General features: G+C 38.4%; 1 protein-coding gene across 1 annotated transcript in view; it reads right to left on the bottom strand.

Moving 5' to 3' along the window:
• The window catches only part of SH3RF1 (SH3 domain containing ring finger 1), a 76,004-nt gene extending 58,723 nt beyond the window's left edge, over positions 1-17,281 (bottom strand). The window contains exons 1-3 of the mRNA XM_040625590.1: positions 17,198-17,281; positions 7,438-7,710; positions 6,555-6,650 (exon numbers count right to left, since the gene is read on the bottom strand). Of these exons, the coding sequence (XP_040481524.1) occupies positions 6,555-6,650; positions 7,438-7,710; positions 17,198-17,281 (453 nt within the window). The remainder of the gene's footprint in view (positions 1-6,554; positions 6,651-7,437; positions 7,711-17,197) is intronic.
• Between the last annotated feature and the right edge of the window lie 334 nt (positions 17,282-17,615).

The raw sequence follows: 17,615 nt of genomic DNA on the forward strand, positions 1-17,615 counted from the left end.
TTTGCTTAGTGATAGCCCTTAGCAACCAATCATGTACACATAAGAATAGCTTCAACCTGTCAGCACCAATCATAATTCTTGATAAACAATTTATGTGGCTTTACTGGAAATCCCCTCTTGCGTTTAAAAGCCCTCCTCTTTTCTCCCCACTTTGGAACACATTTTCAATTCCTGCTCAAATCTGTGTCTCTTGAATTGCAGTTCTCAGACCCCAAATAAAAGCCTCTGGTTTGCCCTTCAGTCTTGCTGTATTTTTCAATTGACAAAAGTATGATGCTAAGCAACGGAATAATTCTACCTTATTGATTTCTCAACAATATCTCTAAATTTCATTTGTAAAAATTTACTTCAGAATTGAAGGAAGAAGTGTGGTAAGCAACACAGTAATTCTTCCTCTCTGACTTTCCAACAATTTCTCTAAGTTTCTTTTATAAAAATTAATTTACCTCAGAATTAAAGGGGAAATTTGGATGTGAAGCAATATAGTTCTCTCCAACTTCCCCCCAATTTTCCTACATTTGTTTTATTAAAAATGATTTCAGGAGTGCCTGAGTAGCTCAGTCAGTTAAGCATCTGCCTTCAGCTCAGGTCATGATCTCAAGGTCCTGGGATTGAGCCCCGCATTGGGCTCCCTGCTGAGCCTTCCCTACTTCTCCCTCTCCCTCTGCCTGCGGTTCCCCCTGCTTGTTCTCTCCCTCTCTCTCTGCGAGATAAATAAATAAAATCTTAAAAAAAAAAAATTTCAATTACTGAACATTTTACTTTGTAATTTTAAAGGAAAAGAATACACTGAAAAATACAGATGACAGAATATCTTCTTATACTGCTCAATCAACTCTCATTATTAAGATTAATAATCAAAAACTACTATTTTGGGGGCACCCAGGTGGTGGAGTCTGTTAAGCGTCTGACTCTTTTGGTTCAGGTCATGATCTTAGGGTTGTGAGATCAAGCCCCAGGTTGGGCTCAGGCACTGGGCTTAGGATTCTCTCTTTCCTTCTCCCTCTGCCCCTCTCCCCAACACCCTCTCTCCTTTCTCTATCGCTTTCTAATAAAAAAAACTATTATTTTGGTCTTCTGCTCCTATTACTCTCTAGAGCAAAGGCTTTAGGTTAAGAAAGAAAGTTATTGCTATTCTGAGCTCCTTAAAGGGTCAGTCACCTTGGCAACTTCCAACTACGTACCTAAACCTCTACTTCTTATTTCCTGGAGCACAGATGATAACTCCCAATTCTCTGACTCTGTAGAGGAGAAAGCGAACACTCCTATCCTTAAGGCCACTTGTGCTCTCTGAGACCTGCACATGTGATTTCCCCCTGTTAAGGCTGATAACACTTAATTCTCTTCCTTAGCCACGGAAACATCTCCCAGAATTTGCCTGTGGGTTGCTCCTAGAAGTTGAAAACAGCAAATAACACCTCATCAAACTGTATACTTTAAATATGTGCAGTTTACTGTATATCACTTATAACTCAATAATGTTATTTTAAAAAACGACGATCCTTGACAATAAGATTACCCAGCTCTGCTCAAAGGAGCCAAAGGAATAATCCTAAGCAGGTAAAAATTCATCTCAGGAAGTATTAGGGAGTCATCTCTATATTAGAAATATATAATCATTAGAGGCTTCAAGATCTAATCCACAGGATATGGTTACCATTATTTAGTCTGAAAAAATTCTAAAGTAGGCACAACCAAATACTCACCCAACCTCGTTAATTAAAAAAAAAAAAAAAAAAGATCTCACTAAGGTCACACAACAGACCTTTTAGGCTTTGAGAAATGGAACTTTGTGAAATAACACTAAATCAATGATGAACCAGATGCCTAGGTAGTGAATGATGGGAGTTATTAGGTGAAAAATGTAAAAGTTGTCAATATCTAAAAACCAATTTGGTTTTGGTTTAGAACTTTTCACTCTAAAGGTTGTTAGGCTGCTCATTCATTCATAGAACCAATATTTATTGAGAGCCTACAATGGGCAGGTGCTATACAAGGACATCAAGGGACCAAGGTAAACCAGAAAGAAGATAAGGTGCTACCCTCAGGAGCTCACTTCCTAATGTGGCAGGGAGACAGTAACCACAACAACAAGTAACTTAAAATAGTTGAAGAGAATATAAAATGCTATAAAGGAATAATAACAATGGGGATAACAATCATAGCTATCACTTATACAGCTCTGACTAGGCACTACAGCACTGCTTATAAGTATCATTGGAATTAACGCACCCTATGAAGTGGTTCTATTGTACAAATGAAGAGACAAGGATTCAAATCACTTAGACACTTAGTGGCAGAGCAAAGACTTGAATGCCAGCCATCTGGGTTCAGAGTCCAAGTTTTTCCTCACAATCACACTACCAGGTGTGTAAAGTAAAGCAACTGGAAGAGGAAGAACTACTTAAGGTGGTGAGGAAAAGTTTGTCAGAAGAAGTGACATTTGATCAGAGATCTAAAAAATGAGAAACACAGCCCTTCTTTCTGGCACTAACTAAAGAGTATGCATAGTTGTCTATTGGGCCATAGCTACTTCATGCCATCCGCACATAAGGAATGCTTATTTTTACATTACATCTATAGCAGAGGAGAAGGTTGCTAAATAATTTTTTGTTGCTGTTAAAAAAAAAAAAACTGGGTGATATTTCAAATGAATGACTAAGAATCAAAATAAAATGATAAACTTACTAAAAATTTATAGTTCACCAGAACCTACAATGCACAATGGTTGAAAAACATCCCAAATCCCATATTTAGCATTTACTTCATTCAAACTTTTTTGTTTGCTAAGAATCATGTCATACTTGTTCAAACGACTGCTAAACTTGAATGAGTCAGCTCTGAATTAATGACATTGTTAAAGCCTTCCATCCTATTTTGCAGAAGAGTGGTATTTTTGAACAAATAAGAAGAAAGCTACTGATTTCTTTTTTATACTGCATTCAGACCTTAACAAATATACCCTTTTATACATATCCTGGCATGGTATCTTCAAGAATTCCCCAGATTTCCTTAAGAGACCCCTACCCCTTCCAACTTTCCAGCTTGCTCAAGTCTAGGCAGATCCTGTCTAAGCAGAATAGAATCCACAACCTCTATGGCTCAACCCCAATCTTAGGAGCTTAAACAAAGGCTCCAAGGGAAGAATTCAAGGCCATTTATACAGCCATTCTTTGCCTTACTCACTCTCCTCAACCAGAGGCTCCCACTCTGTTCAAACCATGAGGAATTTTGTACTTTCATAAAGGGTCATTTGTTCGTGGCTATAGCACAACACCATTTTATTATCTTACTCTAATACAGGTGCAGGTTGTACTACACAGTTATGGCATGTTGAGGGAGAAGAGAAAGAGAAATTTCTGAAGAAAAGAAGGGAGGGCAAACTATTCCAGCAGCATTTCTATTTCTATCTCAATCCTCCCGCTCATTCTCTTTACCTACCTCTAATGCTCAGCTCCTTTGAATTTACCCCACCCCCTAATTCCACAGCTGAACCTCTGACCCCATGATTCTACTCCAGGTCCACAATCCTATCCCTAAGCCCATCCTGTGTAGAGTTTCTGCCACAACCAAGTTCCTTGAGCATTTCCATTAGCAAAGCCAACCAGCAGGAGTTGAGGGGGAGTTCCAACTTCTGCTGACAGCCCTGTGGAGATCAAAGATGTCACTCTGAGAGTCAGAATTCAATTCTGAACTCATTTCTTTCATTATATGTAGTGGTGAGATTCTTTTATTTGATCATTACTATACTCTGCCATATTCTGGATTATAGTCTAATCTGAGCTCCAAACCACTATGCATAAAACATAGCAGTGCCAGACCCTTCAAAATATGTTATACATTTGATCCTCTCAGAACATTTGGGGGAGGGGGGAAGGTAAAAGTTTTTGGAGCACTGTGAAAAAAGCAAAAGCACCTAACAATCACGGAGACCTAAATGTATATTTATAAGATACAAGAAAATGTTTTACAATTGGATTTTTGTCACACAGTTTATATATATATATATATATATATATATATGATAGTCTGGACCCTGATGTGGTTTACAGAGCAAGAGGACCATTTCAGGAAAAACACTCAGTTTTTGATTCCTTACAGTTGGCTTTACCCCCTCTAAAATTGCCTTGTAAGACAGTCTATACTTTACTTAAATAGTTGAATGTTGGTAGGTTGCTATTGAAATCCACCTCCCCTCAATTCCCCTGAAGGCTAAACCAGGTGTTACTAATCCCCAGACAGTCTGCTCCTACCAGAAACTTCAATCTGATGGCCTGACATCAAAGAAATGTTCATAGTCTCTCAGAGATAGATGATTTGTATATCTCATCTCAACTGGCAAAATTCTGGTTCAAATGAGAAAAATACTCATTTGAAAGAAAGGAGGCAGAAGAATGAAAATACCTTCCACTTGGGCAGTTTATCTTTCCAACTTAAGTTAGAACAAATAATCCTAACAACCTGAGTGACTCAAAATGACTCTGGATTTGCCAGGGGTGGGTCTTTTACGCCTATCTGCACAATTCGACACCTGCTCAATAACAAAAGTATAGCAATCCTTTTTCATGTATCACAAACCAAGCATTGGCATGTAATATTGATAATACCTAACAAGTAAAGACAAGCTTTCATTACTAATCTTGTGCTTACCCATGCTTTTCAGTGTAACTATTCAAATACTTGGAAATGCTTGTAATTTTCCATGACCCACAGCTAGAATATATAAATAATGTACAGAAAGGATTGCCCGAGAATTAAGAGGTTTTTTTCTGTTGTTTACTTTCAAAGGAGAAAAAATGTTTCAATAAACAGGAACATATGAAGGGTATGAATAAAATTCAAGGCTCATACATGGTCTGAATTATTTTTCCATGGGTATAAGGTAGTCAAACTGATTTTTAATGAAAACTTTGGCAACCTTACCATCTACGGGAAAAATTGAGTGCTAACTATAATGACACGATTTGTCATTTTAGTTTTCAAAATCATGCCAAAACAAATGCCTCAGATAAAAAGATGGAAAAATAAGTAATGGTGGTTTTTCTTTTTTTTACATGCTTAAGATACATGCTTTGATATCTTAAACGACAGAATTACGTTCAGTTCCCCCAAACAATCTGTTCTCTCTTACTTTTTGGCTCTTGCACATGCCAGTCTTCCTGCATGGATGTCCTTCTTGCCATAAAAATGCCCCTCTTCCATTTCTCTTGGTTAACGTTTATTTATCCATCACACAGATATCCACTAAGAACTCACTTCTTCCAGAATCCTTCTGTGACCTCAGCTAACTTTCTATGGTTGTTTGCACTGTGTTTCATTCCTTAAAAATGGCTTCAATTTGTTTTCAGCAAGAAATTCTTATGACCAAAGGACATGAATGTTTATGACATATGATGTAACGCAGGCCTATTATAAGTTGTAACATCTTATTTCATTTTTAATTTATGTTATTCTTTAAAATAATAGAACCATGTTATACATACTCTCTAAAGACTTCACTGAGTCAGGCTGGCCATAACCTTTCTGAGTAAAGCTGATTAAAAAGGGATGGGGTGGGGGGACTAAGGTGTTGCTGGAATAACTTGGGGGAATATTCATTCATTCATGTCATGTTTATTAGAGGCCTACTCTGCAAATCACCATTCTAGTTCTGATGATGTGGCAGATAATGAAAGAAATAAGCAAACAATCATACACTCAACTCCCCCCTTACTCAGAATTTTATCAACCTTCTGATTCCAAAGCTGGCAAATGGAATAGAACACCTGGAAACAATATAGGTACTGATAGGAAGCATACAGTAACATTTAACAAGACACAGGAATGCTTTTAGCAAGGGGACACAGTAAAGAGTTTCAAACATTTCAGAGTCTTCAGTAATTGTCGGCAGGATGGAGCAATTTCTCCTAATCCATCCAGGGATCTGGAAGAGGGCATTCCTGATGCTTTGTGTTGTGAAGATGATTTCTTCTTCCCCTCCATCTCCTCCTTCTGCAGGCTAGGTTTTTGTCTTTCTTTTTTTTACCCCAGTTTTATTGTGATGTAATTGACATATAACATTGTATTCGTTTAAGGTGTACAACCTAATGATTTGCTGTGTGTATATATTGCAAAAATGATTGTGAGGACTTCTTTTTTAATTTTTAAAAAATTTGTTTAATTAAAAAAAATATTTTTTTAAGTAGGCTCCACGCCCAATGACCCTGAGATTAAGAGTTGCACGCTCTACCGACTGAGCCAGTCAGGTGCCCCTGGGAGGACTTCTTTTCTTTTTTTTAAAGATTTTATTTATTTATGTGACAGAGGGAGACAGCCAGCGAGAGAGGGAACACAAGCAGGGGGAGTGGGAGAGGAAGAAGCAGGCTCCTAGCAGAGGCCTGATGTGGGGCTCGATCCCATAATGCCGGGATCACGCCCTGAGCCGAAGGCAGACGCTTAACTGCTATGCCACCCAGGCGCCCCCCTGGGAGGACTTCTTAACACCCACAATGCATAAGAGATTTGTTTACTAAGCTGAGTACTAACATGATTAAATTTTCTACAGATTTACTTACCTCAACATATGAAATCGGAAATATTCCTATTTTGTCTGCCAGCATTCCTTCGGCCCAGTTTTCATCCACTCTACGGATCACAGTCAGAACATCATCCTAGAGAAACAGCAAACTATTAGTCTACTTGATCCCATTAAGCCCATGATTTAATTTTCCTTTTCAATGAAGGGGCTCAAGTTTTAAGAGTACATGAATTAAAATGCTATGACATATCTTTAGTACATGAATCCAAAGCCGTCACTATCAAACTGTTGGTCCTTTCAGAGAGTTGTAAAACTATGAACTCCTTCTACACAGGGGTTGGCTACTTATTACAACTTCAAATGCTACCCATCCCAGGCTCTTGAACTTCTGTTTTAGATTGATTCTCAGGCTCTTATGTTCTCTCTGATAATATAGCAAATGCCCATTTAAATGCATATCCTACTGCTTTCCTTTATTAAAAAACACTATTCTGTTTATCTACTTAAAATTCTAAAATGTTTTATCAATTCAGTATATATACTCCCGTGTGTTTTCAGCAAAGAAATTTATGTACAAGATAAGGAAATAATGATGTTTCATTTTGTTATTCATAATTCAGTAAATTAAAATCCCTGAGTGGCACACACACCCTGTAAAGTGGCTTAGAATTAAATTTAGGCTCTAAATATGAAAATGATACCACCTAGAGCATCAACCAAAATTATCTTTCATATAAGAACAGCCTATGCACAAAATTACTTTTTTGTGACTTTAAGAAAACTGCTACCAAGTATTTTTTAAAGCACAGTGAAATACTAAAACTATTTTATCTTTTTACAAAAGGAAATACAAGCTATATTCCTGTGTATCCAGGTCCAAAGGAAGAGCTGGCAAACAGAAAATCTCATTCTAAATTTACCTTTGCAAATGGAAGGCAATCTTTGTCTGCTTCCTTGTCTTTCACTTCAAAGTCATAAAGTGCTTTGCACTGAGGTGGGGGCTGAGGTAACGGTTTGATAATCTGCACAAAATTGGTGGGGAAAAAGCCATGGATCCCGTTGACTTCCCCATGGTACCAATTTTCATCCACTTGTCGCCGCAAAATGATGATGTCACCTTTGCTGAATTTAAGGTCTCCANNNNTCCCTTCGTAGTTGTATAACGCTTTGGCACAAGGTAACTGAGGTATACCCTGAAGGAAAGAGAGGAGTTTTAATTAAAGGATGGTCCAAAAATGTCTGAAAATTTAACTGTATTATTATTGTTAGTCAAGGTCAACTCAACATAGCGTGCAGGTCTCTGGAGTTTAGTTGGGGGGGGATGAAACACTTCCCGGAGCAAGTGACACATGAGCCAAGTCTTCAGGGATACACAGGAGTTAGCCAGGCAAAGCTGAGGTGGAAAAGAGTGAGGCATTCGAAGCAGAGGGGACAGTACCAGCAAAGACATGGAACCTGTTATGCAGAGGGACTGGAGTTTTATAAAGAATGCAATGTTCCTGGCAAGGAATTATGGAATCTAGAGTGTAAGAGAAGTAGGCAGAAGCTAACTCATGGAGGGTCTTGAATAACGTGTTAAAAGAGGTTCAACTGCTGTGTCCATCAGGCAATGACAAGCCCTTAGAGGTGTGAGATACAGATGGCCATGGTAAGAAGCATGTGTCAGGCATTACAGTGGGAAATAGAAGGGGACAGGCATACAGCTATGTGCAAAGCACAGGTCTAAACTACTTGAAAATTTTTTTTACAGCCTAATCTTTCTAATGAAGTAGAGTAATAGGAAGCATTACTCATAGTACTGCCCTCTCCCTGGGCTCCTCTATCTCCCCACTCCCCCCAAAAAATGGATTGAAGTTTTATACCTTGAGGCAACAGAACTTCATAATATAGTTTTAAAAAATTACTTTGGTTTTTAGTCAGAGATTTAGAGTCTGGCCTACTCCTAAGCCAAACTTTTTTTTGTTAAATGTTTTTGTTTGGCTTAAGTGGAATAGCCAATTCTTGGCTCTCAAAATGCTATTGGCAGTCATCTTGTGTTGGCTTGATCCATGTGATGTTGCGTTTGGTTAATGAGAGCTGCTTTGGAGGTCAATATCCCGAGGAGGCAGGAGCTGAGCCTTCCAGAAGTTCCGAAACCCTCATGTGCCCTCTGACTTTTGGACCCTGCCTTAAGATCTTGCCTATGAAAGCATGACTCCAGTTATCTGGCTGTGACCTAATCTTATAAACAATTCTGCTGTGCCCTTTGGTTTCTGCAGAAGGGAAATGCCCATCAGGAACTCTGGTGCCTCACAATCCTGTGAACTTTAGTCATATTCCCTTCAGTGTCCAACTCTGTGGAAGGATTCTAATTTTTGTCTGCTCTCACAGAGATGCCTTACTGCATTCTCTACTTTATTACATATTTCTTGAAGTCTGGTTATCATAATATAACAATATTTCCCAAGATAGGATTGAGGAAATAACAGTAAATAAACACAGAAACGAATATCACTATGAAAGATGGCAAGAGTAATCGAGCCAGAGACAGAGAACTGACAAGTACTGTAATAAACCAACTTTTGGAACATAGCTCATGGGACCATGATTTGACAGTTTCAGGTAGGGATTGGAAACACAGACTCCAGAAGCCAGAATGCCTGGGTCTGAAATCTAGCTCAGCCACGTAACTAGCTGTGTGACCCTGCGAAGGTTAACCTCTCTGTGCCTCAATTTCTTTGTCTGGGTCGTTGTGAGGATTTTGTGAGTTAATGTACGTAAACCACTACAATAGGCCCAGCAGTTAGGAAGTGCCACACGCACCACCCAGTTTGAAAAGCCTTGTTCACCAGCGAAACACAGCACCTGAAAACGGATTTGTCTTTATGCAGCTGGATGCTTTTCCTTTTGGATGAATTCACATAGCAATTACATTTTTAATACATATTCACTGTACAGCAATGCAAAGAATGTTCCTCCTAGGAAGTGTTGGGATTTTGAAATGTGCATTTCTGAAGCACACATTTGTTTTCTAAGTGGGATCCATTCATCTTCTGGTTGAACAGAAGAAATTACAAATTCACTGACATGCACGGTTTAATAGGGGATGGCATTTTAGATGTGGCTGTAGTTCATCTTGACAGGGCTAACGTAAGGCACTGGAAGCCTGCATGAATTAATTGAAAATCCTATTACAAACTCGGTGACAAATAACTCTATTCACCACTACGGCCTGTTCTCTCGATTTTTTTTTCCCCACCTCAATTAGCTCTGTTTGGCCCACTCTGTCCAAATCCATGCCAGCCAAATCCATGCACCAAGATACAGACTTAGCACTCTTAGAAACCACTCTGAACTGCTCCTTGAAGAGATCTGTAAAATTCCCCAAAAAACACAGTATGGTTCTTTTGTGACATGCTCATGTGGGAACTAAAGGAATTTGTTTCTTCACAGATCACTTCCACACACCCATGGCCCAATGGACTTATTAACTTTTTCATCAAAGCAAATTTATTAAGTATTCCTAAAATCATCACACATTCTTAATACAATGAATGGCAAGGATAAAGCTTATGGTAACAGTGATATACATTATAGTTAGCCTAGTTACATCCTTGAGACTGAAACTTAAAATTATTAACTCATGCTGATTTGCTAAATCTTGACTGCTAATAAGGCTATTTCAATGATCAATAACTACAGAGAAAGAATCATAAAGCTTATGACAGTCTAATCCACGAGCAGACATTTGTGCATCTGGCTGTGTTTTTCTATGGTGTTCTTTTTCAATTAAATTCTAAGAGGCTAAAAAGGCAGTTTGTGTCAAGTTCCTCAAAAGAAGGTTTCCCACATTAAATAAAATGAATTCTACTCTGATTTCAAATCAAGCAAAGTTCAGTGATCTTTTAAAGACTTATTCCCACACAGACTGCAGATGATTAAGGATAAATGGTCAACCGACTTGGAAGAGCAATAAAAGAATGCATTTTCCTTTTGCAACATCTGAAGGATAAAGCCAAAACAATTGGTTTGATAGCCTCGGACTACTCTTGTGGGTAAAATATGTCCGGGGCCCACAGAGGCACTGCCTTCTCATTCATCTCCTTAGAAAGGTCCGGGAGTCATGTCATCGCCTGGGCCCTTTGCCCTCCGTGCCTTCGGCAGGCTTTCCAAACTACTGCCTTTCTTCTGTATCCTCTCATCAGGCCAAGGCCCCCAAGGATCTGCAGAGCTTACATTTCACTTGGCTACACATGAAAGGGAGGCTTAAAAGGAGAGAAAGCCAGAGAGAAACTGACTCTGCAGTCTAACCTTGGGTTTGCAGCTGTCATTCATGCTGCCAGCTTTATCAAAAACCTTGGCAATTTAGACAGGTGAGCTATTGTAACAATTCTTAACCTGAAATACATTTCAATAAATAGTGACTACTTTGCTCATATAAAAAGGAATAAATAGGACAGTGGGCCAGTTTTACTCTTCAAGTAATTTTGCTTCTATATTATGTGTACAGATATTTAATATGACATTAAAATCCTTATGAGACCTGCACACAAATATTTTTGATTAAACACTCTACACTCCATTTTGGTATCATCAAGTGTATTCCAATATATTTGGCAAAGTACTACTTGATGATGTAGCTGAGATTCTGACGGGTAAATAAAACATTCACTGCCAATTTATTTTATAGACTCTAAATGCCAATGCCCAGATATACATGCAAGACAGCCTCTTTAAATTCAAATCCCTTCATGCATTTCTTACTGCTCCATAAAGTAAAAAAGATTCAATGACCTACTAAAAAGAATATCTGGAAGATACTCTTGCTGTAGGAACAGCACCACAGTGTGTATAATTTAATAATTTAGTTATATCTAAATGGGCACAAACTATGGCTGATTTCTACCTGACCTTCTAAAACTTTCCAGAAAGTACTGAAGCACAAAGAAATTACAATAATACAACTATTACACACAGAGTAATAAATAGCAAAATGGGTTCAGAAAAGGATTTTTCAAAATGTTCTTTGTAGGGGCACCTAGGTGGCTCAGTTGGCTAAACATCTGCCTTCGGCTCAGGTCATGATCCCAGGGTCCTGGGATCAAGTTCTGCATCTGGCTTCCTGCTCAGTGGGAAGTCTGCTTCTCCCTCTACCCTTCCCCCCACTTCATGATCTCTCTTGCTATCTTTCCCTCTCTTTCTCAAATGAATAAAATCTTTTTTAAATAAACAAATAAAATGTCCTCTGTACAACAAAATACATGTTGGCTTTTCCCTACAAAGTGAAAATCTATCAGAATATACCAACAGTATTTCATAAAAATACTGATTCTGTAATAGTTAATAAGTCTTAAGTATTAATCTCAAGATGTCTAAATTGGATTATTACTGAAATACTATTGGACCATCACTTGAAATATTTCAACTTCAATATAAACATCCAAGATGAGTACTGCAAGTTATTTTTCCAAAGCAGTATCAGAAAGGACTAAGAATCCCACAATCCCATGATTGTCCATCTTTTTAATTTGTTCTTTCCTTTAACATGTACTTGTGGAGAGCACTGTACTGGGGTGTTTTATCTGGCGATCACTTTCTTAAGCTACCATCTGTTATCCACCCAAGTCTGTCATATAAAATCTTCTCATCAGACTAACTTTAATCATAGCTACCAGCACTTTGAGGATGGCAGTTGTGAATAAACAAAAATGAAGAAATGTTTTCTTCATTTTTTCTCTTTTTGTCCTTATTTTACTATTTCACGGTCTTCTTTCACGTTCATTTTCTTCAGCTTTCTCCCTAAGTAGACTGTTTGCAGGCTGCCTTTCTCCTCTACTCCAGACATGGTTCCGGTTCCACTCCGCCTCAAGAGAGGGGGCTGACTGAAGCCACTTTGTGCTGCTTTAGTGCCCTGTACATACACCAGCTCCTGCTCTCACTCCATACACTCTATCTGCTCCTTCTCCTCTCCCTCAGCTCCTACAACCCAACCCACAAGCCCTTATGGAGTTTCTATCCCAACTCATACTAAATAGCAATCAGCCAGTTATAGCTTTCAGCCTTGTTGTTTTAGTGATATTAATGGTTTAGGGAAAGGGTGGAGGGAGGGGAAAAAAAAACACCCAAGGTTAAAAGGACAGGAGACAAAGTACCAGCTTTCTCACCAATCTCTCTAGGCAGTATTCTCACGGCTACTTAATCAAACAATAATACATAATCATTTATTTAATCAATACTTAATCAAATACTTAACCAAATGTAAATACAGAATGAAATAAGCTGAGGTCAAAAGATTACATTCAAACATCCAGAGGCAGAATAAAGAGCAGAGTTTTCCAAACTTAAGAAAAAAATATGAGACTTAAATTTTTTTCTAAGAACTATAGTATAGAGAATAGATAAATACATCTCTGTGGGGCGGAATCAGGCCCAACCATGGCTCCCCTCTCCTACTTGTCCAGGAGTGCCAGATTTGAAAAGCACTGTTACAGAGAGAGAAGTGGACTAAGGCACATTGTTTAGGAAATACGTAGATTTAGGGAATTAAAAAGAAAACACTAAGAATTTGAGAGGTAGGAAGAGAACAAGCAAAATATAACCATGGTAGCAATAACTCCTGAGTTATTATTATTATAAATAACTCCTGAGACATGGTCTTATCCACATCACCTATGTCTTTATAATCTGGAAACAATTCCCAATTACCTCTTCAAACAAATTAATGTCCTAAACCATGGGTTTTATGGCCCTCCATTTGCACTGACTGTTCCAATTCATATTTTCCACTATCAGCAAGCAAACCAGTCTGTAGTTGTCACCTTCAACCTCAAACATGCCATACCCCCTGCTACTGTCTGAACATTTGTGTCCCCCCCAAATTTCACTATTGAAATCCTAACTATCAAAGGTGATGATGGTGTTAGAAGGTGGGGCCTCTGAGAGGTACTTAGGTTTTATGGGTGGAGTCCTCATGAATGGGATTACTGCATTTATAAAAGAGACCTCCCAGAGCTCCCTAACTGCTTTTGTCCTGTGAGGCTACCATGAGCAGGCACCAGCCATGAACAACCAGGAAAAGGGCCTTCACCAGAATGCAACCATGCTGGCTCCTTGATCTTGGACTTCCAGCCTCCTGAACTGTGAGAAGTAATTCCTGTTGTTTACAACCTTCCCAGTCTGTGGCATTTTATTATAGCAGCCCGAATGGACTAAGATACTCCTTCACCAAAATTCTTCAAAAGTAGCCCATCTCTCTCTCCACCTTGTGGAGAGGCACTTACATACACATATCTTGACATAGCTGCAGTTGATAATTACACTGCATTTATTCCACCTCTATTTTTATTTTATCTAGCATAACTGCTTCTGTTGTTTGGAATCAGATGTAAATAAGGCCAGGAACAGAGCTACATTCTGGTGCAGGTCAACAGGATAGATTCTGTTTCCCAGATGAAGGGGACCCTCATTCTTAAGGACCCAGTGTAGGCACTACCTCCTTCGGGAAGATTCTCCTAACCTTCCCTCCCTCAAATCTGGAGAAAGTGCTGCTACTGTGCCCATCCAGCATGTCTTATGCATCCTGTTACTATGGCTTTCATCTTACTCAGTTTACGACCTATTTCTCCTACCAGACTGTAACCTCCTGGAGATCTGGGACGATGAGTTATCCATCTTTATATCATGAGCACCTACCACGTCCATGTCCGTGAATACATTCTTGCTGGATAAATAAATTAAAAAAATGAATTTACCTCTAGGTGGCTGAGATCTACCGGACGGATGGCTAAATGTAAAAATATCACATCTAAAGGAAAAGCAACTTAAAGGACACTTCTGTGGATAGTGAGGCTCACCAGCTTAAACGTATCGCACAATATATGCTCTCACATATTTCTGTGCCTCTGGTACTCCTCACGAACGGCAAACCGTGAGCCCATCCTTGTGAAACTGTCGTCAGTGTCTCCTATGGAACACACTATATGCCAGGCGCTTGACACTGAGATGGGAGGAGCAGGAATACTGAGGAAAGAATTTCATTCCCCATTCATGAAGGCTGCTGGGAAACCTGGAGCACACGAAGGTGCCACAGAAAAACCTGGGGAAATGGGAGCCAGTCTGCTAACTGGTGTCCACTTCAATGTGCTCTGGAAACATGACTAAAAACATGATCCCTTCTGGAAATGGGCAGTTGAGTTTGTACTAAGCAAAATGCTGGCATTTGAAAAATGTGAAACAAATTACATAGCAAACCATAGCAAACAAATATTTTCCTTTCAAACTCATCTGGTGGTTATGAGGAAATAGTCACGTAGTTGATACATAGCTTTTTTCTTGGCTGGCCTTAAAAAGGGAGTATCCAACTGACAGACAAATCATTAAAGAAAACAAATCTTACTGAATTTCTCTAAGGGAAGACAGCTATTGAGAGTGCAGTCACGGAAATAAAATGCAGGAAATTTATGTCACTCATTGCCCTGAATATTAGTTTTCTGTTTCATCACATGTTTAATAATTACAATAGTATTTTTGCTAAGAGGAGGAAAAGTTATTGGGAAAATTCTCTGCAGTAACTTGAGCTATCATCTTGGGGACTCATGGCAGGATGAGGGATGTTTCCCGGTAAAAGGTCAAGTTTCTGTCTATTTGAAAAACAGTTTGATTCCTGGCAAGAATCTGCCCCTGCCCTTTCCTAAACCTCCCACTTGCCTGTGGGGGCGTGGGACTAGATGGAGAAGAATGACCATGTATCAGAACTCTGCATGGCCCTTGCCTAATCCTTACAAAAACCCAGAAAGGTAGGGAGAGTCAGAAATACAGAGGCAGAGGGGTGTGCGGGAGCAGGTTTTTAACATTAAATAGAAAGGTCAGGTAAGGCCTCAATCCAATTCAATGGCCTGGTTTTAGATTTTTCTTTTGTCCGGCATTCTTATTAATATCCCAGAGAGAGATGTTCATCTAATTTAGACATGACATTATATATGAAAGATAGTTCATAGTTTCAGAGTTAAAATAACATTGGAATAAACCCACACATAGATGGGCAATTAGACAAAAGTGCCAAGGCAATTCAGTTTAAGAAAAGAAAGTCTTTTCAACAGATGGTTCTCGGATAATTAGAAGCCCATATGGGGAAAAATGAGTCTTGACTCCTACCTCACATCATACACAAAAATCAATTTGTGATGAACCCCAAAACCAAACGTAAAAGTTAAAACTAAGTTTTCCAGAAGAAAGCACAGATTATCTTAATGATTAGGTAGGTCAAAAAAAAAAAAATTAACCATAAAAATTTATAAATTGGACTTCATCAAAATCGAAAAATTCTGTCCATCAAAAGACAATTTAAAAAATAAAAATGCAAGCCACACAAAGGGAAAAATATCTGCAATACATAAAACTGACAAAGGATTTTAATCTGGAAATATAAAGAACTTCTATAAATCAACAACAAACAACGCAATTTAAAAACAGACAAGATTTGAAGATATAATTCAAAAAGGAAGTTATTACATATCCATGTAAAGGTATTCAACGCCATTAGTCATCAGGGAAATGCAAAATAAAACCGCAATGAGATATTCTTTCACAACCATTAAAATGATTAAAATTAAAAAGACTGACAACAGGACACATAGGTGGCTCAGTTGGTTGAGCATCAGACTCTTGGTTTTGGCTGAGGTCATGATCTCATGGGTTGTGGGATCGAACCCCGTGTCAGGCTCTGGGCTCTGCACTGAGTCTGCTTGGGATTCTCTCTTGTCTCTCCCCTTGCCCCTCCTCCCACTCTCTCTCTCTCTCAAATAAATAAATCTTACAAAAAATCCACAAAAAAACAAAACAAAACAAAAAAACTGACAACAGGAAATGTTCTCAAAGATACAGAGCAAATAGAACTCGGATACACTGGAAGTGGGAATCTAAATGGTACAACCACTTTGGAAAACTGTTTGACAATTTCTTATCAAGTTAGTCATACACATACTCTATGACCTAACAATTCTAATCCTAGGTTTTAACCAAGAAATGAAGACATATGTCCACACAAAGACTGGTAACAGAAACTCTCACTGCAGCACTATTCATAATACCAAAAAGAGAAAACCAAATGTCCATCAACAAGAGAATAATGAAATCCTTAGTTATAAAAAAAAAAATTACTGATACACAAGTGAAAAAATAAAAATACTATACAATTACACTTTATATGACTTCAAGAATAGGTAAAATCCATCCAGTGTATTAAAAATCAGAACAGTAGTTGTCTATGGGAGTTGGGAAATGAATGGAAGGGTGCATGATGAAAATTTCTGAGATTAGAGATAGATTTCATATTTTGAATGGGATGTTGATTATCTAGGTATACAAATGAGTCAAAACATATTAAACTGTACACTTAAGAACTGCAATTCACATATGTAAATTTTATCTCAATATTAAAATATATAAAAAATAAACCAGTGGCAGCACTGAGAAAAAAATTGAGAAATAACCACATCCATGTGTATGCACATGGAGGAAAAGATACAAAAGTATCACAGTGAATAACAACTTATGGCAATCAAGAAAATGGCAAAACAAGAAATCTGAAGTCCAGAGGTAGGGAGATTGGTGCCTAGAAAGATGGCTACTTTCTGAAAAGGAAATCCATCATCAATGTACACAGTATGTGTATATAATGTAGGGTGTCTGCTATAATCTGACCTGGCACTTAGCACCAGTCAGCCGCTCACTAGATGTCCAGGTTACATTCTGAATCCCATAAGCAAAGTGAACAGAGAGCTGCATCGTGTTCTGTGGGGGGGGGGGGGGGTGGTTTAGATGATGAAAGTGTTGGAAAATATGATGGAAAAGCTGCAGAAAGTGAGATGTATCAGTGGTTCAGTATTAAAGTAAGTATTCAAATACAATGAAACAGTGTTACACAAGGAAAGTAAGACGGCTTCCTATTCACTGAAGAAAAGATAAAAGCTTAAATTGATGCATGCATTATTTAAGTTGGATAAAAGAATTTCCTGACAGTGAGGGTTGTTAAATATTGCAATGGATTATGATATCTCTTTCACTGGAGACTTTTAAAAAATAGGACAGTCTCACAAGTTTGGATCTGCCCAAAGGCAAA

The sequence above is a fragment of the Ursus maritimus genome, unplaced genomic scaffold, assembly GCF_017311325.1.
Source record: "Ursus maritimus isolate PB19 unplaced genomic scaffold, ASM1731132v1 scaffold_11, whole genome shotgun sequence".
Lineage (NCBI taxonomy): Eukaryota > Metazoa > Chordata > Mammalia > Carnivora > Ursidae > Ursus > Ursus maritimus.